Source organism: Papio anubis, chromosome 6 (assembly GCF_008728515.1).
Source record: "Papio anubis isolate 15944 chromosome 6, Panubis1.0, whole genome shotgun sequence".
Lineage (NCBI taxonomy): Eukaryota > Metazoa > Chordata > Mammalia > Primates > Cercopithecidae > Papio > Papio anubis.
Genome location: NC_044981.1, coordinates 111,005,716 through 111,030,715, shown reverse-complemented (window position 1 = coordinate 111,030,715; position 25,000 = coordinate 111,005,716). Strand labels below are relative to the sequence as shown.

The 25,000-nt window shown below is 42.1% G+C and overlaps 1 protein-coding gene across 5 annotated transcripts in view; it reads right to left on the bottom strand.

Moving 5' to 3' along the window:
- RMND1 (required for meiotic nuclear division 1 homolog) overlaps positions 1–25,000 on the bottom strand; it is a 47,420-nt gene that overhangs the window by 1,985 nt on the left and 20,435 nt on the right. For 2 of the 5 annotated variants that reach the window (XM_031667349.1, XM_031667351.1), the window contains 6 exons: positions 23,561–23,600; positions 20,359–20,459; positions 16,925–17,031; positions 15,928–15,992; positions 14,622–14,698; positions 10,654–10,774 (listed from right to left, as the gene is read on the bottom strand). In XM_031667349.1, coding sequence (XP_031523209.1) covers positions 10,654–10,774; positions 14,622–14,698; positions 15,928–15,992; positions 16,925–17,031; positions 20,359–20,459; positions 23,561–23,600 — 511 coding nt within the window. The other 3 variants (XR_004184390.1, XR_004184389.1, XM_031667350.1) reach the window with 3 other exon arrangements.

Here is a 25,000-nt window from a genome sequence, read left to right as displayed (position 1 = left end):
CTGCACTCCAGCCTCGGTGACAAACTGAGATCCTATCTCCAAAAAAATAAAAAAAATAATAAAAAAAAGAAACTACCTTACTCATAGAACCACAGGACTAACTCGCTGAACCACACTCATCACCTTTGCCTCTATTTCCAGACGTTATGGTCACCCTGTAGTTTCTAATCTGTATAAATGTTTAGAGCATGCCTCTTCCCTCTTCCTTTCCCCACCCTCTTTTCCTTTCCTCTTGCCCTTTCCTAATGTCTGTTTTTTTGGTTTGTTTTGTTTTTTGAGACAGAGTCTCACTCTGTTACCCAGGCTGGAGTGCAGTGGCACGATCTTGGCTCACTGCAACTTCCACCTCCCTGGTTCAAGTGATTCCCCTGCCTCAGCCTCGTGAATAGCTGGGATTACAGGTGTGTGTCACCATGCCTGGCTAAGTTTTGTATTATGTAGAGATGGGGTTTCATCATGTTGGTCAGGCTGATCTTGAACTCCTGACCTCGTGATCTGCCTGCCTCGGCCTCCCAAAGTGCTGGGATTACAAGCGTGAGCCACTGCGCCTGGCCTAATGTCTGTTTCTATTGGCTACTTGATCTTGGTCTTTAATGTTCATCCTTAAGCTTGCTTCTCTCTGTAGACTACTGATTCAGCCTCTTGCGTTTTCTTTCAACTTGGGCCAAAAAACAGGCAACATTTTCTTTCTCCACTACCTCATCATCATCCAATTTATTCCTTTAGAGTCTGTTCATATTACCACAAGTCTCCTAAATGTCCCAAAGTCTCCTATTAAGTCTAACAACTTAGCTTCAAACCTCAATTAACCCAAACACCTGACGACACACTGAAATGTGCAAGCAAGAGTCCCTATGGCCAGGCGCACTGGCTCATGCCTGTAATCCCAACACTTTGAGAGGCCGAGGCAGGAGGATCATGAGGTCAGGAGATCAAGACCATCCTGACTAACAAGGTGAAACCCTGTCTCTACTAAAAATACAAAAAAATTATCCGGGCGTGGTGGCGGCTCCTGTAGTCCCAGCTACTCAGGAGGCTGAGGCAGGAGAATGGCATGAACCCAGGAGGTGGAGCTTGCAGTGAGTCGAGATCGCTCACTGCACTCCAGCCTGGGCGACAGAGCAAGACTCCGTGGCGCGCACACAAAAAAAGTGCCTACTACCACAGCATGCTTTCTGTTTATTTAGGTATAGAGGCATGTATGCTCTGAGCATGCAGATAAGGGAGCAAAGAAAAAACCAGGAGAGGCTTCACAGAGGCAGGCAATGTGAATTAGGCTTTAAAAGGCAGCAGACATGAAGAAAAGGTGGGTTGCTGGTGGGGGTATGGGGGCATGAAAGGAGCATGTCAAGCATAGGAAACAGCATGGAGACAAGCATAGCTAGATTGTGGACAACCTAGAAGAAAGTGCTTGGAAGTGAGGTTAAGAAGGTAAGTTAGCTGGGGGCGGTGGCTCCCATCTGTAATCTCAGCATTTTGGGAGGCCAAGGCAGGTGGATCACTTGAGGTTAGTTCAAGACCAGCCTGGCCAACACAGCAAAACCCTGTCTCTACTAAAAATACAAAAATTAGCTGGGTGTGGTGGCGGGCGCTTGTAATCCCAGCTACTTGGGAGGCTGAGGCAGGAGAATCACTTGAACCCAGGAGCTGGCGGTTGCAGTGAGCCAAGACCATGCCATTGCACTCCGTCTCAGAAAAAAAAAAAAAGGTAAGTTAGTACTGGATTGTGAGAGGTACTGTGTACATGATGTCCCCCACCCCAAAGATATTTATGTCCTCATTCTTGGAACCTGTGAATATAATATGGCAAAGGAGAATTAAGAATGTATAAGAAATTAAAGTTGTTAATTCGCTGACCTTAAGATGGGGAGATAATCCTAGATTATCTGGGTAAGCCCAATGTAATCACAAGGGTCCTTAAAAGTGGAAATGAGAGGCAGAAGAGTTCAGAATGATACAATATGAGGATTCCACTGGCCTTTGTTAGATGAAGGGGCCATAAGCAAGGAATATGGGTGGCCTCCCGTCACTGGAAAAGGTGAGGAAATGGATTCCACCCACAGTCTCCAAAGAGGAATCAACACCTTAACTTTAGGCCATGCCAGACTTCTGACCTACAGAACAGTAAGATGGTAAATTTCTGATAAGCCACTAGGTTAAGCAGCAATAGGAAAGCAGCATGTCATGCTAGAATATCTGAACTTCATTCTGCAGGTAATGGGGAGGCCTCTTCAATCTGGAAGTATTTGTTTAACATTTACTGTACTATGCTGGGCAGAGGAGACAGAATGGTGAAATAGTCACATCTCTGTCTTCCAGCCAAAGGGTACAGAGAGACTGGAAAAAGGTCCAGTCTGGAGACAGAGTGAAGAAGGAATTAGACAAGTCCAGGTGGGAAAGGAAGATGAGGGGCTGTGTGGATGAACGTTAATAGTTGGGGGCTTGAAATCAGAGGTCAGTATGGTACTCCTGTTTCACCAGCCCAGGGCCTATCACATAGGCTTTCGATAAATATTTGTTAATGAATCCATGATACTTAGAGGAAAATAAAAAGATCGTTTGACTGGATATGGAGGGTGAAGGAGAAAAAGGACACCCAGATGACTTTTAAGTTTCTGGTTGAATGACTAGATAGGTGAGGCTAGAAGGTCCTCCCATGAGCTGAAATAGAGAACTGAAAAGGTTTACTATATTCTGGGGGTGAGGGAAATACCATAAGTTTCATTTTGAAATCTTAAATCAGCTGACTAAATCCTACAAATATTTTTTGAGGACATACTGTATATGAGGCCTTTGCCAAGAACAGGCAAGAAAATAATCATGGTCTCCGATTTCAAGGGGCCTACATTCTAGTGGAAAACGGTGCACACATAATTTTTAAAAGGATGCAATGAGATATGTAAATGAGGAAGATCTGTGAGATTGAGGGGCAACTAGAAACGTTTGGAAGGCAGACGAGAGACTGGGATGAGAGAGACATTTGAAAATCACCAGGAGAATGTGGGATTAGAAGTCATGACAACAAACAAGTGTTCATGGAGTAGGTGGCATGGGGACAGAAGCCTCAATGACAGGACTTCGGGGGATAACGACGTGAGAAAATGGAGCGAGGGATCCACTGCCAACTAGTTTCTGTCCCATGACACTGTGTAACTGCTCTCTGCATCTGGACCTCTGTGCTCAACTTTTTAGCATATATTATGCCTACTCACCCCTATTTTCTCAAGACCCTTCTACTTTTTGAGGGAGGGAGAAAAAAAACCCCGCCACTCTTTGTTCCATCTGTTTTCTTGGAAGACTGTAATGCCAACATTATGCTGAGCCTAAGGCAGGGTGAACTCTTTCAACCCCTTCTAAATAACCTTGACATCATCCAACGAGTCTGAACTGCCTTTGGGATGCTGAGAAACTGAGAAATGTAGTTTTGAGACCTTTTAGGTATTTCATAACTCCTGCAGAAGATTTCACACCAAAAACGATGTCCCAGAGTGAGATGGGAATGAAATAAACAATTAGCTTGCTCAGATTACTCCAATGATTAATTAACATTATTCTGGAATAGTTGAATCACTCAATTCAAACCTGAGTAATTCAAGTTTTGGGTGCTACTATAAACAGTATTTTTAAAATTTCATTTTCCAATTGTGTATTGGTAGTATAACGAAAGATAACCGTTTTTATACATTGATCTTGAAACCTTGATAAACTCACTTATTCTGGTAGCTTCTTTGTAGATTCTTTCAGGTCTTCTACATACAAGATCATGCTGCCTGTAAATAAATTCAGCTCTAGTTCTTCCTGTAGGAGACTTTATCTTACTTTATTATTTTTTTGGAGAAATGTCTTACTGGACAATGTATTACCCAGGCTGGAATACAGTCATGCAATCTCAGCTCATTGGAACCTTCGTCTCCCATGTTCAAGTGATTCTTGTGCCTCAGCCCCTCATGTACCTGGGATTATAGGCATGCACCACCATGTCTGGCTAATTTTTGTATTTTTAGTAGAGACTGGGTTTTACCATGTTGGTCAGGCTGGCCTCGAACTTCTGTCCTCAAGCCATCCTCCCACCTTGGCCTCCTAAAGTGCTGGGATTACAGGTGTGAGCCACCACGCCCGGCCCTATAGGAGATTTTAAATCTTGGGGATACAGATGGAGCCACCCGTGAAGGACTGGTGGTGTGTCTGGGTGACACTGCTTATGGCTTTCTCCACAGGTGTAGGGTGCCAGGGATGGGTGGCTTTCAATTCTTCCAGCTGCTCATGTGCACAGAGGCATAGATGTGAACCCCTTCATGGAGGGACTCAATCTCAAATTGGCCCCGACACCAGAATGAAGAGTACATTTAGTAGAGGCCGAAGGGCTTGGGCAGCCTGCTTGTTCTCACAGGTGTCCTTTCTGTACCTGCAGTTGATCTCAGCCATGAAACAGCTGAGCACTTAGTTGTCAAGGTATTCTTCACTCAGGTGGGTATCCTCAGTTGTAGACTTGACTTCAGCAATTCCATCTTGAATACTGAGGATGGACAGATAACAAATGCCACCCAGGTCAAAGATCAGATCATCAATTTTGGCATTAACGTTCTCGTCCAAACCGAGAGCAGTGGCATTTGGCTTGCTGACAGTTCAGAACACAATGAGATCAGCAATGGTTCCACCATCTTTGATGGCCTGAAGCTGGCAACCATTAAAGTAATTATTAGTATGAGGATCATGTGGGTCAGTGGTCATAAAGTATGTTTCTAGAATTTTCGCCATCTTTTTCAAAACCACTGTGGTAGGCAGATTTCTAAGATGTCACCCAAAGACTCCCCGCCTCTTGGTGTTCACCTTTGTGTAATCCCCTACCCTCGAGAGTAGGCTCAGCCTAATAACTTGCCTTTTTTTTTTTGAAATGAAGTTTTGCTGTTTCACCCAGGCTGGAGTGAAGTGACACGATCTTGGCTCACTGCAACCTCTGCCCCCTTGGGTTCAAGTGATTTTCCTGCCTCAGCCTCCCAAGTGGCTGGGATTACAGGCGTCCGCCACTATGCCCAGCTAATTTTTGTATTTTTAGTAGAGACAGGGTTTCACCATGTTAGCCAGGCTGGCCTTGAACTCCTGACCTCAGGTGATCCACCCAAAGTGCTGAGATACAGGCGTGAGCCACCACGCCTGGCCATAACTTGCTTTAAAGAAAAAAAAAATTTTTTTAAGAGATGGGGTATCACTATGTTGACCAGGCTGGCCTTGAACTCCTGACCTCAGGTGATCCACCCACCTAGGCCTCCCAAAGTGCTGAGATTACAGGCGTGAGCCACCACGCCTGGCCATAACTTGCTTTAAAGAAAAAAAATTTTTTTAAAGAGATGGAGTATCACTATGTTGACCAGGCTGGTCTTGAACTCCTGGCCTCAAGTGATCCTCCCATCTCAGTCTCCCAAAGGGCTAGGATTACAAGCAAGAGCTACTGCACCCGGCCCTAACTTGTTTTTAACAAAGAGAGCACAGCAAAAGTGATGGGATGTGACTTCTGTGATGAGGTTGCAAAAGAGTGTGACTTCTGTTTTACTAGCATTCTCTTCCTGACAGTCACTCTTCCTCTCTGTATTAGTCCAGTCTCTCATTGCTATAAAAAAATACCTGGGACTGGCAAATTTATAAAGAAAAGAGGCCTAATTGGCTCATGGCTCTGCACGGTTCTACAGGAAGCATGATGCTGGCATGTGCTTGGTTTCTGGGGAAGCCTCCAGAAACTTACAATCATGGTGAGAGGTGAAGGGAGAGCAGGTACTTTACATGGCATAAGCGAGAGCAAGAGAGCGAGGGGAGATGCAGGTGCTACACACTTTTAAACAACCTCGCCAGAACTCACTATCATGAGAACAGCACCACTGTTTAGCACATGGTGCTAAACCACTCGTGAGAAATCTACCCTGATGATCCAATCACCCCCTACCAGGACCTGCCTCCAACACGGGGCATTACAATTTGACACAAGATTTGAGCAGGGATACAGATCTAAGCCATATCGCTCCCCTACTTGTTCATTCCAGTGAAGCATGCTGCCACATTGTGAGATGCTCTATGGAGAAGCCTCTGGACAACAGCTTATGAGGAATTGAGGCCTCAATCTAATAGCCTGAGAAGAACCAAACCCAGCCAATAACCACGAGTGAACTAGGAAGTGAATCTCTGAGATGACTGCAGCCTTGTGGGAAACACAGCATCAGAGGACCCAGCTAAGCTGCACCGATTCCTGACCCACAAAAACTGAGATAGTAAGTGGTGTTTCATTTTTTTTTTTTTTTTTTTTTTTTGAGACGGAGTCTCACTCTGTCACCAGGATGGAGTGCAGTAGTGCAGTCTCAGCTCGCTGCAACCTCTGCCTCCTGGGCTCAAGTGATTCTCGTGCCTCAGCCTCCAGAATCAGCTACTTGGGACTACGGGCGCATGCCACCATGCCTGACTAATTTATGGGGTTTCACCACGTTGGCCAGACTGGTCTTGAACTCCTGGCCTCAAATGATCTGCCTGCATGGGTCTACCAAAGTACTGGGGTAACAGGCGTGAGCCACTGTGCCCAGCCAGTAAGTGGGTGTTTCAGTCCACCAAGTTTTGGGGTAATTTGCTACACAGGAATAGCTAACACAACCACAGGAAATACCTCATCTGTATAAAGCTTTCAGTATTCCTCCCTTGCCTCCTCTGGATCTTCAGCCTGTGTGCACAGTCGACAACCAAGAAAGTCCAGTGCTTTTCATGTTTGACCAGATAATTGATTGTCAAATCGGTGTCTAGTTAGACCTTTGGTATCTAAAACTGTATTGATGGAGTCCACTGAATTTGATTTCTAAACCATCACTAAACAATCTTTCTGTGTCAGCTAAGAGCAACATAGCTTGGTTTTCTTGCCCTGACCAGTGGTGATGATCTCTACTGTCCTGTGCTGGAAGACACCTACAGAGGAATAGGTGGTACCAAGATGAGTGACAACTGCAGATACCTTTGATGTGGTTTTGCAAGGGGCAGTGTCTAGCTTAGAGGAAAAAAGTGTAGACACTAAAGTGGAACATAGCATTCAATAAGTCATGGTAGGGTTTTGAAATTATAAATCATGTATTTTTTATTTTTATTTTTTGAGACAGGGTCTTGCTCTGTCACCTACACTGGGATGTAGTGGCATGATCATGGCTCACTGCAGCCTCAAACTCCTGCGCTAAAGCAATACTCCTGCCTCAGCCTCCCAGGGTAGCTGGGACTACAGGCACATGCCATTATACCTGGCTAATTTTTTAAAAAACCGTTTAGTAGAAATGAGGTCTCACTGTGTTTCCCAGGCTAATCCTTTATTTTTGATGTGATACAAAGTGAATATGGGGATTGGTAGGAAATATGATTGAAAAAGGGATACAATAGGAAGGACCTTGTATATGAAGCCAGAACACTTGAGGCAATGAGGGAAACTGGAGGTATTAAAATTAGTTGGAGGGAATAAGAAAAGCCAATCAGTAGACGCTAACATCAAGAGGTATCTGAGGTTAGGTATTATCAGATGATGTTAGAGCAACCATCATAAAAATGATTCAATAAGCAATTCTGAACACATTTGAAACAAATGAAAAAGCAGGAAGTCTCTGCAAAGAAACAGAAGATACAAAGACAAAAACATGGAAATTTTAGAACTGAAAAATACAATAAATGAAATAAAAAACTCGCCGGGCGCGGTGGCTCACGCCTGTAATCCCAGCACTTTGGGAGGTCGAGGCGGATCGGCTGGCAGTCAGGAGATCGAGACCACGGTGAAACCCCCGGCTCTACCAAAAAATACAAAATTTAGCGCCGGCTAGGGCCTGTAGTCCCAGCTACTCGGGAGGCTGAGGCAGGAGAATGGCGTGGACCTGGGAGGGCGGAGCTTGGGTAGTGAGCCGAGATCGCCACGCAATGGCACTCACAGCCTGGCTACAGAGCGGTGGACTCGTCTCAAAAAAAAAAAAAAAAAAAAAAGAAATAAAAAACTCAATGATGGGCAGCAGAATGAATGTAACAGAGGAAGGAATCAATGAACTAGAAGATGAAACAAAGGAAATTACCCAGTCTTAACAGAGACAAAATATTACTGGAAAAGACGTGAACAGAGCCTCAAAGACTTTGTGAAATGATAAAAGATAAAATGCACATGTCATAGAATTATGAAAGATTTCCTATCAGAAACCATGGAGGTCAGAAGAAAGTGGCATGGCATTTTTCACGTGCTGAAAGAAAACTGTCCACCCAGAATCCTATTTCTAGGAAATATCCTTCAGGAATGAAGAGAAAATTAATACACTCTCAGATGAAGACAAACTAAGAAAATCTGTCTCACTAGACTTACCTTAAAAGGATGGCTAAACAAAGTTCTTGGAGAAAACAAAACAAAAAACAGTAAGAGAAATCTTAGAATATCAGAAGGAAAAAAGAACAGAAAGGATAAAAACATGGGTACATACAATAGACTTTACTTTTCTTAGTTTTCTAAATTATGTTTGATGGTTGAAGCAAAAATTATAACATTATCTGATGAAGTTTCCTATGTCTGCAGAAGAATAGTTAAGAAAATTATAAATAGGGAAGGGTAAAGGAATATAGAGGAAATAAGGATTCTTTTTTTTTTCTGCATCCAATCACCCATCAGGGAAATAGATTCTATACTTCATTTAATCTGCAAGATGTTGAAATCAGGGCCGGGCGCGGTAGCTCAAGCCTGTAATCCCAGCACTTTGGGAGGCCGAGACGGGCGGATCACGAGGTCAGGAGATCAAGACCATCCTGGCTAACACAGTGAAACCCCGTCTCTACTAAAAAATACAAAAAACTAGCCGGGCGAGGTGGCGGCGCCTGTAGTCCTAGCTACTCGGGAGGCTGAGGCAGGAGAATGGCGGGAACCCGGGAGGCGGAGTTTGTAGTGAGCTGAGATCCGGCCACTGCACTCCAGCCTGGGCGACAGAGCAAGACTCCGTCTCAAAAAAAAAAAAAAAAAAAAAAAGATGTTGAAATCAGTAGATTGTAATAAGTTATATACATATGATGTAATAACCAGAGCAACTACTAAATATCTATGCAAAGAGATATACTAAAAAATAACATCAAAATGAAATACTAGAAAATGTTTCCGTAACCACAGGAAGACAGGAACTTTGATACAAGCAACAATTTGGAAGGATCCAAGTTGAGGGCATTATGCTCCATGAAAAAAGCCAGTTAAAAAGTCACATGCTGTATGACTCTATATAACATCCTCAAAATGACAAAATTATGGAGATGGAGATTACTCACTGCCAGGGGTTAGGGACAGTCTGGGTAAGGGGAGGGTAGTGTGACTATAAAGGGTAGCATGAGGAAGAACTGTGTGGTGATAAAATAGCTTTGTGTCTTTTTGTTTTGCTTTTTTGAGATGGAGTCTCACTGCAACACCCAGGCTGGAGCACAATGGCACGATCTCAGCTCACTGCAACCTCCACTTCCTGGGTTCAAGCAATTCTGCTGCCTCAGCCTCCCGAGTAGCTGGGACTACAGGCATGCACCACCACACCCAGCTAATTTCTGTATTTTTAGTAGAGACAGGGTTTTACCATATTGGCCAGGCTGGTCTCGAACTCTTGGCCTCAAGTGATCTGCCCACCTCTGGCCTCCCAAAGTGCTGGGGTTACAGGCGTGAGCCACTGCACCGGGCACAGTTGTGTCTTGATCGTGTGGTTGCATGGATCTATAGATGTGGCGAAATGTCACAGAACTATGTGTACACATTATACTAATGTCAATTTTCTGTTTTCTATGCTCTTTCCACATGTGGTCTACCTCCATCACTACAGCTTTTTTTTTTTTTCTTTTTTTGACGCAGTCTCACTCTGTCACCCAGGCTGGAGTGCAGTGGCTCAATCTCAGCTCACTGCAACCTCCGCCTCCTGGGTTCAAGTGATTCTCTGGCCTCAGCTTCTTGAGTAGCTGGGACTACAGGTGCGTGCCACCATGCCTGGCTAATTTTTGTATTTTGAGTAGAGACAGGGTTTCGCCATGTTGGCCAGGCTGGTCTCAAACTCCCGACCTCAGGTGATCCACCCACCTTGGCCTCCCAAAGTGCTGGGATTTCTTGATACACGTCTCTCTTCTCGACTATGCTTCTGCCCTTCTAAATGCCTACATGATGGAGCTAATTGGATATCTTGTTGCTACTCTAATCTCAGCATCTCCTCTCTGACCTCTCATTGTTTTTCCACCTTTCTACTTGTCACCTCCAGGCAAACATCAGTCATCCTTTATTCTTCCTTCTCCATGGTCTGCCATTACCTATCACTTGTCTTATATGATTCTTCCTTAAATTTATTTCTATTCTCACTGTCACCATGACAGATCGGGGCAGTCAGGAACTCTTGCTTGATACTTGACAAGAACTTCCTGATGGACCATTAGGCTTCCAAACTCTCATCTTATTCACCAACCTTATCTAGTCTGTAGAGCTAGTATCAGAAGATTCTTTGACACAAAAAATTGAAAAGTGACTGTATAGAGGACAAGAAGGGGAAATATAAAGAGATTTGAATGGAAGTCAAACGATATTTCTCTGCAAGCAGTTAAACATTCAATTTACAGGCAACAACGTGTCTTTTTCTCTCATTAAAAGTGCAAAATACATACCTTAACTCTTCGGGCAATGCTAAGGAATTGACATGTTTTATCATAAAGTCCTTCCAGGTTTTCTCTGTCCCAGTAGAAATCAGGAGTAATCAAGAAGTCTGAACTCAAGTTTATACGGTGCCTTTAAAAAAGGGAAAATTATAACTTTTTATTTATCTTGAATTAAAAATCATTGTTTCTATTATATTTAATATTTACATGGTGCTTTATGAAAACTTTTTTTTTTTTTTCTTTTTAAGAGAGACGGTCTCGCTATGTTACCCAGGATGGAGTGCAGTGGTGATCACAACTCACTGCAACCTGAACTCCTGAGCTCAAGCTGTCTCCTGCCTCCCATGTAGCTGGAACTACAGGCATGTGGCATTGCATCTGGCTGAAAACACGTGTTAACACTGACCTTTGCAAAATACTTCCAACAAATGTGTAAATAACATTTACAAACGGGTTTCGAAATTCTGAACCAAATTAATTCAATTTTTAATACCAACGTTATTTATGAAGTAGACAGAAAAAAACTCACTTTGTTTTCAATTTTTTTTTTTTTTTTTTTTTTTTGAGACAGAGTCGCTCTTGTCACCCAGGCTGGAGTACAATGGCATGATCTCAGCTCACTGCAACCTCCGCCTCCCAGGTTCAAGTGATTCTCCTGCCTTAGCCTCCCAGTTAGCTGGGATTACAGGTGCCCATGCCCGGTTAATTATTGTATTTTTTAGTAAAGACAGGGTTTTACCAAGTTGGCCAGGCTGGTCTTGAACTCCTGACCTCACGTGATCTGCCCACCTCAGCCTCCCAAAGTGCTGGGATGACAGGCGTGAGCCACCATGCCTAGCCTAAGCTTTTTTTCTTAAAAATTTTATGGCCAGGCATGACGGCTCATGCCTGTCATCCCAGCACTTTGGGAGGCCAAGGCAGGCAGATTGCTCGAGTCCGCGAGTTCGAGACCAACCTGGACAGCATGGCGAAACCCTATCTCTACAAAAAATTACAAAAACTAGCCAGGTGTGGTGGTGCATGCATGTAGTCCCAGCAACTTGGGAGGCTGAGGTGGAAGGATCGCTTGAACCTGGGAGGCAGAGGCTGCAGTGAGCCAAGATTGTGACACTGTACTCCAGCCTGGGCAACAGAGTGAAAACCCATCTGAAAAAAAAAAAAATTTAATATGTACACACTTTTTTGTTTTTTATTAAAAAATTTTTTTTAGAGATAATGTCTTCACATGTCACCCAGTTTGGAGTGTAGTGACACAATCATAGCTTACTGCAGCCTCAAACTCCTGGGCTCAAGTGATCTTCCTCCCTCAGCCTTCTGAGCAGATCAAGAAGATATAAACAGGTAAAAATTGATAAATCTTACTCTTATTCTTATCTGTATCTTTCCCTATCAGTAGTCCCTTCTAGTTTCCTCTGTATCCTTCTAGTGTTGCAAACACTAGACAAGCAAGCATACACAAACACACTCTCCCTCTTAATTTCTACATTTTAATATAAGAAGTCTGTGCTTACTTTTTTTTTTGAGACAGAGTTTCGTTCTTGTTGCCCAGGCTGGAGTGCAATGGCACGATCTCAGCTCACCGCAACCTCCACCTCCTGGGTTCAAGCAATTCTCCTGCCTCAGCCTCCCGAGTAGCTGGGATTACAGGCATGCACCACCACGTCCAGCTAATTTTGTACTTTTAGTAGAGACAGGGTTTCTCCATGTTGGTCAGGCTGGTCTCGAATTCCTGACCTCAGGTGATCCACTGGCCTCGGCCTCCCAAAGTGTTGGGATTACAGGTGTGAGCCACCACGCCTGGCCTTTTTCTTTTTTGAGACAGAATCTTGCTCTGTTGCCCAGGCTGGAGTGCAGTGGTGTGATCCTGGCTCACTGCAACCTTTGCCTCCTGGGTTCAAGCAATTCTTGTGCCTCAGCCTCCCAAGAAGCTGGGATTATAGGCGCATACCACCACTCCTAGCTAATTTTTGTATTTTTGGGAGAGATGGGGTTTCATCATGTTAGCTAGGCTGGTGTCAAGCTCCTGGCCTCAAGCAATCCACCTGTCTCAGCCTCCCAAAGTGCTGGGATTACAGGTGTGAGCCACTGCGCCTGGTCTTACACTTAGATATTTAACGAAATAAAAATCTAAGTTATAAAAGTACACGTAAGCTGATGTGGTGGCTCATACCTGTAATCCCAGCACTTTGGGAGGCCAAGGGAGGAGGATGGCTTGAGCAAGGGTTTGAGACACTGTCTCTATAAATAATTTTTAAAATTAGCTGGATGTGGTAGATCACTCCTGTGGTCCCAGCTACTCATAAGGGTGAGGCAGGAGGAATCCCTGAGCCCGGGAAATCAAGGCTTCAGTGACCTATGATCATGCCACTGCACTCTAGTCTGGGTGACAGGACGAGACCCTGACTGAAAAAAAAAAAAAAAGTAATACATACATACTATGTTCATGATTTAAAAAAAAAAGGAAACTATCCTAGAGAAGGATTCAGAAAAATAGTGGTAGGCCCTCTTATGCTACCACACGACTCAAAGCCTTTATTCTCCCTAAGGACAGGCCTGTAGAGACACTTTGCTGGGTCCTTCCAGATCTTTCTGTATTCATACATGCATGTGTGTGCAAGCAAATACATGTATATGTGTATGCATATAAAGATAAATATGAATATTTTTATTTGCTTACACAAATGGGATCATACCCTATATAAATTTAGATTTAGTTTTTTATTCAAATATTTGCCACGTTTATTTTCACAGATGTATCACATTCCTTGTATTAACAAATAAGCATTTTTATTGTACAAGTAAGAAAACAGGATAATAAAAGTAAGCCTTTATAGAAACTATTCACAAACCTACGTATATTTAGTCCTAACTATTCAGTTTGGATATTATAATTCACTAATACCAAATTCTACTTGCATGACCAAGAGAACAGGAGAGAAGAATCTCTGTACCCTACTTCTCAGAGAATCTGAGGCTTCAGATCTGCTACACGATGCTCCTGATGGATGGGTTTTTAATTTTTGCTGGTACCCTGAACTAGAAGTCCTGAGCTATGAGAGATACATAGACAATGAAACACTGTACCACTTCTCTCCAGGCAGAGCGTCTAAGGAGAATGTGGAAAAACAAGTCTTAGGTGAACATTTGCAATGAGCTCTGGTAACTTATTCCACATGCTAGAAGGGATAAACTGGACAATGCTGCCTGTGAGAAAAACACCAACATCTGGGATGTTTCATTCCATAAATCCTGGGACAACTACAAGAATAAAATAAGCTGAAAACCTTTCCAGACACTTATTTAAATGATTCATCAGTTTTTAGACACAGTTATTCCCATTTTAACATCTCGAGGCATCTTAAAATTAATGGTGTCTGACAGGTGGCAGTTGAGACTTACTTGTCTTTGCTTTAAATAATTTATTTTCTTATGCTCTCCTTTTCATATATGCCTAAGAGGGAATGTGATATAATTTATATCCAGCTAAGACTAAAAGCTATTTCAGTAAGTGTAAAATTTTAATCCTCTGATAAAAAAAGTATTGTCATAGTTTAACTGGCAGCAGTTTTTCTCTCCAGTGGCATCTTGGTGTCTCAGATTCAAAGAAACTTTTCTGTAGCAATTAGGTCTAGTTAGCATTAGGATGCAGTGATACAGTTTTACAGAGAATTCCCATTAACCAAATTCAGGAATACGTCTCTCTACCTTCAAAGAACATCTACTGTGTTCCTTAATGTGGGTTTAATGTAGATGAATCGTGATCTCTTTTGCACATGCATAATTTCTTTCAGTACAGTCTTAACACAGCCCAACTACTTCTAATGGGTGAGAGTTCTCCCTGCTTATAACCAATGAAATGAAAACAGCTACAATTCCCATAAAGGTGTAAATGTTTGCTCTTTACCACAGAACTATGGGAATGTTTTCTTGAGATTGTTAAATATATGAAATATTTTATTTAGAGAGAAAACTTTTACCTTAGGGCAAAGAGTTCCCCGATTTTCTGCATGACTTCTTCATGAGATAGTTTCACTTTCTTCCCAGCTTTTAAAGCCTAGTTGAGAGGGAATCAAAAAACCAAAAAACCATGTACCTCTCTTTCTAATAAGCATTTGGTCAACAGGGCAAAATCTGAAGTGGCACGATATGGATCCTATGTAAATATTTTAGTATGGCTGTCTCCCAGATTAATGTCTTAACTCACCTTGAAATTTCATAACTTTATTAGGTAGAAATTGTATATTCCCTTTTTTCATTTCTCTTCTCATCAGCATTTCATATGATATATACATTCCTAATCTCTTAGTGGAAAAGCAGGGCCTCCTTTCCAAAGTATAATTAGATTACTCTTTCACAACAAAGACAGTTAATTACAATAAAATGATTTTTAATGTATACTGAAATGTTAATATAACTTTATATGTATTTTTCATGCCACTATTTTTCTCATAATTTATCAAACACTTTCTTAAATCAGGAAAAGTGGTCATAATTTCCTTTCTTAGGGAACATTTCACTTTTTTCTTTAATTCAGTTACATTAAAAATACTGCAACTGATGGGCATGGTGGCTCATGGCCTGTAATGCCAGCACTTTGGGAGGCCGAGGCTGGAGGATTGCTTGAGCCCAGGAGTTCAAGACCAGCCTGGGCAACATGGCCAGACCCCATTTCAATTATATTAATATTTTTTAAAAAAATACTGCACCAACTGCATCAACAGAGGAAAACAATTTGAAGTTTTAAAAAGTAAAAAATAATCAATATGAAGTTTCTTATTTTGCCATTTTACATGCAACTGGGAGTTCTAGTTTGCTTAAGTTTAGTGTAGCTTTCTTATTGTTTATAATAATTTTGTTGTACTCCTAAACAATCGGCCCTCTATAAGTTCTGCAACTGCAGATTCAACCAACTGCAAACTGACAATATTTAGAGAAAAAAGAATGGCTGCATCTGTACTGAACATGTACAAACTGTTTTTTCTTGTCATTATTTTCTAAACAATACAGTAAAACAACTATTTACATAGTATTTACATTATATTAGGTATTATAAGTAATCTAGAGATAGTTGAAAGTATACGGGAGGATACGCATAGGTTATAGGCAAATATTTACCATTTTATATCAGGGACTTGGGCATTGGTAGATTCTGGTATCCAGTGGGGTCTTAGAACAAATCTCCCACGGATACTGAGAGACAACTATGTATTGTTACATTGGGAAATTCATATTTTTTCCATATAAAAATCAATCCTTGAATAAGCATAAAATTCATATAATTACCTCAGGAATTGACTGAATAGATTCAATAAATTTATCCAGTGATGCTTCCCAAATTGCCAGTTTTACTGGGAAAAAAATTAATAATGGAACATTTCTTTATCATCATATTCACATTTATATAAAATACGTAATTGCATAGTATCTTCACTACTATTTCAATAATAGGTTAAGAAAAAGTACTTGGAAAAAAAACAAAAAACCTTGAAAATATAACTTGAGAACAGTTAATTATCATAAAGGACAGAATTAAAGTAGATAGAGGAAACTGAATCGCTTTCCATGAACTGTTGGTAGACCAAAACTACGTTTAGTAGAATTCTTGATTTTCTAATATTACATCTTGGAAACTGAGGAGGGTAGGGTACAGCTTGATACCATGGGTAGCTCTGCAGGAGGGACTAAGACTTTCCTGGCCTCTCCTTTGCTCCTCAGGACGAGGACTAAACCTCAGAAATCTCTGAAGCCCCTCAGGGTGGGATGGACAGGATGCTGCAGCAGCCATCTAAGGTAGACTGCTGGCGAAAGAAATTCTTAAAGAACTTCTATAGTTTTATTCGGGACATGGATCTTTCAGAACAAACTTACAGCCACTGTGACTCTGGGTCCCACTGCTATGAAACACTAGAGTACGTTTTTCTATACCGGGACCTGTGCCCAGTCACACGAGGCTGGGCATCTCTGTCTGGATTAGAGACTATCTAAGAATAACAGTTTCATAGAGAGAAGAGAAAAAAACAAAGGCTAATATAATCATCTAAAAACTACTTTTGGGAAGGTTAAGCTTTATTAATACAATTAATAAGGAACGAGTAACTTCAGCACAGTACTACCTTTTCTACCAGATATTTTTTCTGACGGAGGCAAAAAAAGGAAAAGGAATGCTAAGCCTTTGTTGAGTATTCTGAAAATATACTTCAAAAATCGTTACTACATATTTAAACTTCCCTCAATGAAATGACAGCTGTAGTGCCCTATCCTATAAGCAGTAGGAACTTACCAGAAAGGCAGAGAGCATTGGAGAAAGCAAACTTCTCTAGAATGGCATCATCTAAATCCAGCTCTGAATTTAACTTGATTTCCCCCCTGTGAAGTTTTGACTGTCCCCTGTGAAAAGCAAAAAGATAATACCTTCTAAACTTAAAAAGCACTTTAACTTTTCCTTTGAAAAAGACATCATATCATTTTTCTGGAGGTCATTTTGACAATTTATATCAGGAGTGTTACAAATGTTCTCATACCCTTTGGTCCAAGTAATTCCCTCTCTAGGAGTTTATCCTAAGGAAATAATCTAAGACGCAAAGAAAAATTTGTGCACAAGAAAACTTTTTTTGTTGGGGTTGGGGAGGGAGACAAATAAGTTGTGAAAATGAATATGTGACTGTGGAGAACCCTGGACAGGGGATGGGGGAAGAGGGGAACATGTGAATATAAACATCACAAGTAAATGGAAAAAATACAGGGTAAACCTTCACAAAAGATGTCAGACAAGAAGAGACGGCCAAAGGGAGGGGGACAAGGGGCCTGATGGAGGGCTGAGAGGCGGTATCTGCTATGACAGCCTCAGATGGAGGAAGGAAAGCAAAGACAGCAGTCACGAGAGGTTTTTTGTTTGTTTGTTTTTTTCCTTGAGACGGAGTCTTGCTCTGTCGCCCAGACTGGAGTATAGCGGCATGATCTTAGCTCACTGCAACCTCCGCCTCCTGGATTCAAGCGACATTCCTGCCTCAGCCTCCTAAGTAGCTGGGATTACAGGCATGCACCACCACACCCCGCTAATTTTTATATTTGTAGTAGAGACAGGGTATCACCATGTTGGCCAGGCTGGTCTCGAACTCCTGACCTCAAGTGATCTGCCCACCCTGGCCTCCTAAAGTGTTGGGATTACAGGCATGAGCCACTGTGCTCGGCCACAAGAGGCTTTATGAGTGAGCTCGACCCAAGCCACAGAGCTGAGCAGATCCCTGGAATCGTGGCAGAACTCAAATAATAACCACGTAGGTGGCAGCCAGGACAGTGTTTCTGACGAAACAAAATAGCTGACTGGGATCCTAAGCACTGAGGATTTTTACTCCTCACAGACTGTGTGGATAAGCGTACACACACACAAGGGTCTAGTAAGCAGTAGTTTGATATGGTAGTATTAGGTTGGTGGAAAAGTCATCACGGTTTTTGCCGTTGTAATGTAAACCTAATAGAACACAGAAAGGGGATTCACAGGAGCCATATCCGCAGGCCAAGGGCTGAATAACCACTAAAGATAACAAAACTATGGGCTGCTCATTTGCTGTCTCTCTCAGGTTTACATTCTTACCTCTGACTGCAGCCGCCACTGGGCTCAGGCTGACTCACAGTCAGGTCAGGTGCCCTTTGGCAAGACAGGATTCAATAATTCTCATCTGAAAGCCAGTTAGCTGCAATTATAGGGTTTTTCTTAGGATTAAATGAAATAATGCATGGAAGGCACTTACTTAGAAAACTGTGGCTGGGTGCGGTGGCTCACACCTCTAATCCCAGCCCTTTGGGAGGCTGAGGTGGGTGGATCATGAGGTCAGGAGTTCAAGACCAGCCTGGCCAAGATGGTGAAACCCCATCTCCACTAAAAATACAAAAATTAGCCAGGCATGGTGGCAGGCGCCTGTAATCCCAGCTACTCGGGAGGCTGAGGCAGAGAATTGCTTGAACCCAGAGGCGGAGGTTGCAGTGAGCCGAGATCACGCCACTGCATTCCAGCCTAGGCGACAGAGAGAGGCTCTGTCTCAAAAAAAAAAAAAAAAACCAACAACAAAAAACCGTGACTGGCCCTATTGGTGCTAAGTGCTGATTACTCAGCTCTTATCCCCATCTGGTCTTTCTATAGCTAGTCTCTGTCTCTCTTCCAAATCTTCCCAAAGCTCTGCTTTTAATGCTTTTTTTTTTTTTTTTTTTTTTGAGACAGAGTCTCACTCTGTTGCACAGGCTGGAGTGCAGTGGTGCAATCTCGACTCATGACAACCTCCACCTCCCAGGTTCAAGCAATTCTCCGCCTCCGCCTCCCAAGTAGCTGGGATCAGACGCCTGCCACGACACCTGGGTAATTTTTGTATTTTTAGTAGAGATGGGGTTTCACCATGTTGGCCAGGCTGTCTTGAACTCCTGACTCAGGTGATCTTCCCACCCTGGCCTCCCAAAGTGCTGAGATTACAGGTGTGAGTCACCTACCTGGCCAACACTACCTTTCTTAAGAACCTGCAAAGACTCATATTCCACCGGGCAGGTAACTCCATGAGGAAAAAGACACTACCATCTTGTTCATACTGCCTCTGTCTTAGCCCTAACATCTCTTCATTTTTTCCTTCTGGCTGAGTCAGGAAAATCAGCTAGAACATTGCCTACCCATACATCTTAGTGAAAATGGTACATCAGGTCCCACTTCTTCCAGTACCCACACCTCTACAAGTGGGTCTCTCAGATTGCCCCTCACTATACTTCCTTTTTATACCACCCTCACCCCAAAATCAATAAGAAAAAACTGGATTAAGGAAAAATTTACTGGAATAATTTGATAGGTTCATTTGATAAAAGGATACTACTTTATTGGATTATGCTGCCTAGAAACTTAAAATTTCCATTTTGGGGCTATACTATTGACTTGTTTTAACTTGTGGATAGCCTGAGAAGTTCAAAAAATTATGTTTATCTTCTAATATTTATTATATGGTTTAGACTTTGTACCAGTAACCTTTTTCTTTTTTTTTGAGATGGAGTTTCACTCTCGTCACCCAGGCTGGAGTGCAATGGCGCGATCTCGGCTCACTGCAACCTCCGCCTCCCGGGTTCAAGCAATTCTCCTGTCTCAGCCTCCTGAGTAGCTGGGATTACAAGCTCCCACCACCATAACTAGCTAATTTTTGTATTTTTTAGCAGAGACTGGGTTTTCCATGTTGACCAGGCTCGTCCTGAACTCCTGACCTCAGGTAATCCACCTGTCTTAGCCTCCCAAAGTGCTGGGATTACAGGTGTGAGCCACTGTGGCCAGCCACCTTTTTCTTAAAATGAAGTTTCCAGGCAAGGTCCAGTGGCTCACACCTGTAATCCCAGCACTTTGAGAAGCTGAGGCGGGCGGATCACAAGGTCAAGAGATTGACACCATCCTGGCCAACATGGTGAAACCCCGCCTCTACTAAAAATAAAAAAAACTAGCTGCGCGTGGTGGTGCACGCCTGTAGTCCCACCTACTTGGGAGGCTGAGGCAGAAGAATTGCTTGAACCCGGGAGGCAGAGGTTGCAGTCAGCCGAGATCGCACCACTGCACTCCAGCCTGGGTGACAGAGCAAAACTTCGTCTCAAAAAAAAAAAAAAAAGTTTCCATATGCATAATAATTTGTCTCCTCTATTGCTTTACCTAATTTATTCCAAGTGCCCCTTTCATAAATTTGATGAAAAGCTGCTTACTCTATTTTTACGTAGTTAAGTTCTTCATTTTCCCAGTGTACCAGTGCGATTTCATAGGGCTGAATTTCATGTTTTTCTAGAACTTTCATCACATGCTTCATCTAGAAGAAAAGGAAGATTAACTTGAAATCATAACTGACTCCCTCAGTTCAATTATGTTATGATTTTAATGCTTATAACAGTCTTCATTACACTTACAGGCATTATTTCTGTTGCATGTTTTTAAGGAAAAGGCAAATCAAATCCATTGTGATATTAAAGTAATCAGAATGACATGTTCATTTGTTTTTACATTTGGAAAACACAGATGAGAATGGAAAAGATAATCAAGGTTATCATTATCCCACAACCCAAAGAAAATCACTAGTAATATTATAATTTGTATTCTTTAAATCTCTTTAATAATCCCAGCACTTTGGGAAGCAGAGGCATGTGGATCCTTGAGCTAAAAGTTCAAGACCAGCCTGGGCAACATGGCAAAACCCTGTCTCTACAAAAAAATACAAAAATTATCTGGGTGTGGTGGCACCAGAACCATCCTAACTATACTGCACACAGAAAGAAGTACTGTAGACTTTGCATGTTGTGCAAGTACTGTTTTGCATGTTGTGCAAAGAAAAAAAATGAAAAGTAAAGCCCAATATACTGATACAAAATTAAGCCACACAGGTGTGGGAAGTGATCATCTCTTTCTCTCTGCCCTACTGAAATCCTAATCCCCAGAGGCAACCATGATTAAACTTGGTGCATATCCTTCCAGACTTTTTATGTGTATATATGTACCTATTTATGCTGCTTTTTATGTAAAATAGGATCATATTATGCACATGAACATTTTCAACACTATTTTCCTTAACAAGGGAACTGCAATTTATTTAACCAACCTAGGTGTGTCCTCCATGGGGAATTTTTCCTACTCTCTACTATTACAATGTTGCAATGTGCCATACTTGTGCATAGGTCTTCATGGCCTTGTGGGAATATTTCTTTAGGAATTGCTACATAAAAAGATATGTGCACTTACACAATATGTATATATGTAAGAGACAGGGTCTCACTCTGTCACCTAGGCTAGAGTGCAGTGATGCTACTGATGCAATCATAGCTCACTGCAGTCTCAAACTCCTGGGTTCAAGTGATCCTCCTGCCTCAATCTTCCAAGTAGCTGGGACTACAGGCACACACTACCACATCTGGCTAATTTCTAAAAACTTTTTTTTTTTTTTGAGTCGTGCTCAGTCGCCCAGACTGAAGTGCAGTGGTGCAATCTCGGCTCACTGCAAGCTCTGCCTCCTGGGTTCACACCATTCTCCTGCCTCAGCCTCCTGAGCAACTGGGACCACATGCGCCCGCCACTAGGTATGGCTAAGTTTTTTTGTATTTTTAGTAGAGATGGGGTTTCACCATGTTAGCCAGGATGGTCTTGATCTTCTGACCTTGTGATCCACCAGCCTCGGTCCCCCAAAGTGCTGAGATTATAGGCGTGAGCCACCGCACCCAGCTCTAAAAACTTTTTGTAGAGATGGGATCTCACTATGTTGTTCAGACTGGTCTGGAACTCCTGAGCTTAAGTGATCCTCCCACCCCAGACTCCCAAAGTGGTAAAATTATAGGTGTGAGCTACCACACCTGGCCCACACTTATGATATTGCTAGCCTGCTCTCCAAAGTAGTTTTTTCAAATGTAGAATCTAAACATTTATGAAACTACTCTTAAGAAAATGAGGTTTATCAGCCTTTTACATCTTTGCAACTTCAAACAGCCAACTTGTATTTTCTTATTATTGGTCATTTATATTTTCTGTGTGTGTTTCCTTTTAGTAAAATTGGGATTATATAAAGCATGTGTTTTAACCAGTTCTGAGATTATATTGGTTATGTTTCGTAACCTTTTTTTTTTTTTTTTTTTTGAGACAGAGTATCCCTCTGTCTCCCAGGCTGGAGTGCAATGGCCTGATCTTGGCTCACTGCAACCTCTGCCTCTGAGTGATTCTTGTGCCTCAGTTACCCGAGTAGCTGGGGATACAGGTGCATACCACCACGCCCAGCTAATTTTTGTATTTTTAGTAGACATGGGGTTCACCATGTTGGCCAGGCTGGTCTCGAACTCCTGGCCTCAAGATATCTGCCGGAGGCCGGGCGCGGTGGCTCACGCCTGTAATCCCAGCACTTTGGGAGGCCGAGGCGGGCGGATCACAAGGTCAGGAGATCGAGACCACGGTGAAACCCCGTCTCTACTAAAAAAATACAAAAAATTAGCCGGGCGCGGTTGTGGGCGCCTGTAGTCCCAACTACTCGGGAGGCTGAGGCAGGAGAATGGCGTGAACCCGGGAGGCGGAGCTTGCAGTGAGCTGAGATCCGGCCACTGCACTCCAGCCTGGGCGACAGAGCGAGACTCTGTCTCAAAAAAAAAAAAAAAAAAAAAAAGATATCTGCCGGCCTTGGCCTCCCAAAGTGCTGGGATTACACGTGTGAGCCACCGTGCCTGGCTGTATAATCTGCTCTTTTAATGTAACTGTATTATATATATGGTAATCTCCCAGAAATAGATTTTTTTTACATGATTTCTAAGGGAATCTGTAGTATAACTGTAGTATATGGATGTATTTAACAAACTATTATTGTGTATTTTGGTAATTTCTAATTTTTGCCATTATAAATATTGCTCTGATGAACACTTTTGTACAAAAATCATCATGAATAGTTATGATTATTTCCTTTGGATAAATTTCTAGGTGTAAAATTGCTGGGTTAAATATAAAGGCTTTAATGGAGATTACCAATTTGCCTCTAAAACGGTTGTATTAAACAAATCTTGATTTGGATATTGAAAAAGTTATTTCCCATTAGTAAGTTCTAGACAACTTGACCTAAAAGAACCCTCAATGCAACCAGCTTCCAATTAACTGTGTATATATTTTATATAGTACAACATGCAAAGTGTACAGTACTTCTTTCTGTGTGCAGTATAGTTAGGATGGTTCTGATTCTCCACAAACTAGTGTGTGTCTAGAGAAAGGAAAACACAGGAACTCTTAACCCAAAATATAATATATTTTGGAAGCTGAAACTGATAAGTATCATGTAATACAGAGCAAATAAGTTGTGCATTATCTATTAATTTCTAATGTTTCAGTTTGTGCTAATTAGTTCATTCTCACAAAACTACATTTTTATACTTTCACATTTTTATTTACACTTACAGTTTTGTCTTTCACATTCCAAAACACAGCAGCTCCTTCCCTGATTTAAAAAAATAAAAGAACCAACTAAGATACAGGTAGAATACATTCTTTAGGGTCATATATAAAACCATGTAACTTCTAGAATATATACAGGATGCGATTTTTCAAAATATGATGTACTTACTAATTTGCTATTATGGTCCTTAGGTAAGCTTGCTACAATAAGAGCGAAAATAAAATTCTTGATAAAACCTGGCCTCCCCAAAATTTATGATTTCTCACATGGTTTGCCAAACAAATAGCCATTATTGTAATACTATATAACTTCACATATGTAGACTCTTTCATACCTGGTTCAATTCTGATCCACAGAAATCAGAATAAGGAAATTTTTTGAGACCTTGTTTTAGCTCTCATTAGGCAGATTCTACTATGGCAAGAAATAAAGGACTATGCCTGTAATAGTTGTGGAATAAAGAGATGGTGGTTAATTTAAGCGCCAGATGGTTAAAGGCCTCTATGGAATAATGCTCCCCGTGCTCACAGTGCTTTGAACAGAACTACAATGACACCATAGGAGGCCCTCTGAATCTGATTATGGCTTTAACATTATTTAGGGTCTAAAACTACAAATGCACTTGTTTTGATTTCTGAAGTTTGACGTGTTGAAGCTGTTTCAGGTAGTAAATAAAAACAGGAGTTATGGCTCAGGGTCACTGCACTGGAGGAAGGAAAGGAGGAAATAAAAGAAAGGTAAAAATATTAACGGCCCCACATTATTCTTTAAACATTTCTTAAGTATTTAGTATATGTGTGGGTCCGTGCTTAGTTTTTTTTTTTTTTTTTGAGACGGAGTCTCGCTCTGTCGCCCAGACTGGAGTGCAGTGGCCTGATCTCGGCTCACTGCAAACTCCGCCTCCTGGGTTTTACGCCATTCTCCTGCCTCAGCCTCCCGAGTAGCTATGACTACAGGTGCCCACCACCTCGCCTGGCTAGTTTTTTTGTATTTTTTAGTAGAGACGGGGTTTCACCGTGTTAGCCAGGATGGTCTCGATCTCCTGACCTCGTGATCCGCCCGTCTCGGCCTCCCAAAGTGCTGGGATTACAGGCTTGAGCCACCGCGCCCGGCCGTCCGTGCTTAGTATTTGTGACAGAAAGGTAAGTATGATTTCATTCCTATCCTCAACCTAGAAAAGACTGGGGCTGACACTTAGGCCACCAATTACAACAGCGTGTGATCAGTGCTACACAAGTACGCAGAGTATACCATGGGATGTACACCAGACAGACCCCTTTGCTAAAGGACTAGCAGAGGTAGCCAAATGAGAAAACAAGAGGAGACAACACAGCAGAGGAGACACACAGGCTCAGAGAGGAGGCGGGAGGGAGCAGAGCAGCATCTCAGAATAAACAGCTAGCAGCTGCATGGCTCCAGATGTGGTCAAGTAGTGGGCAACC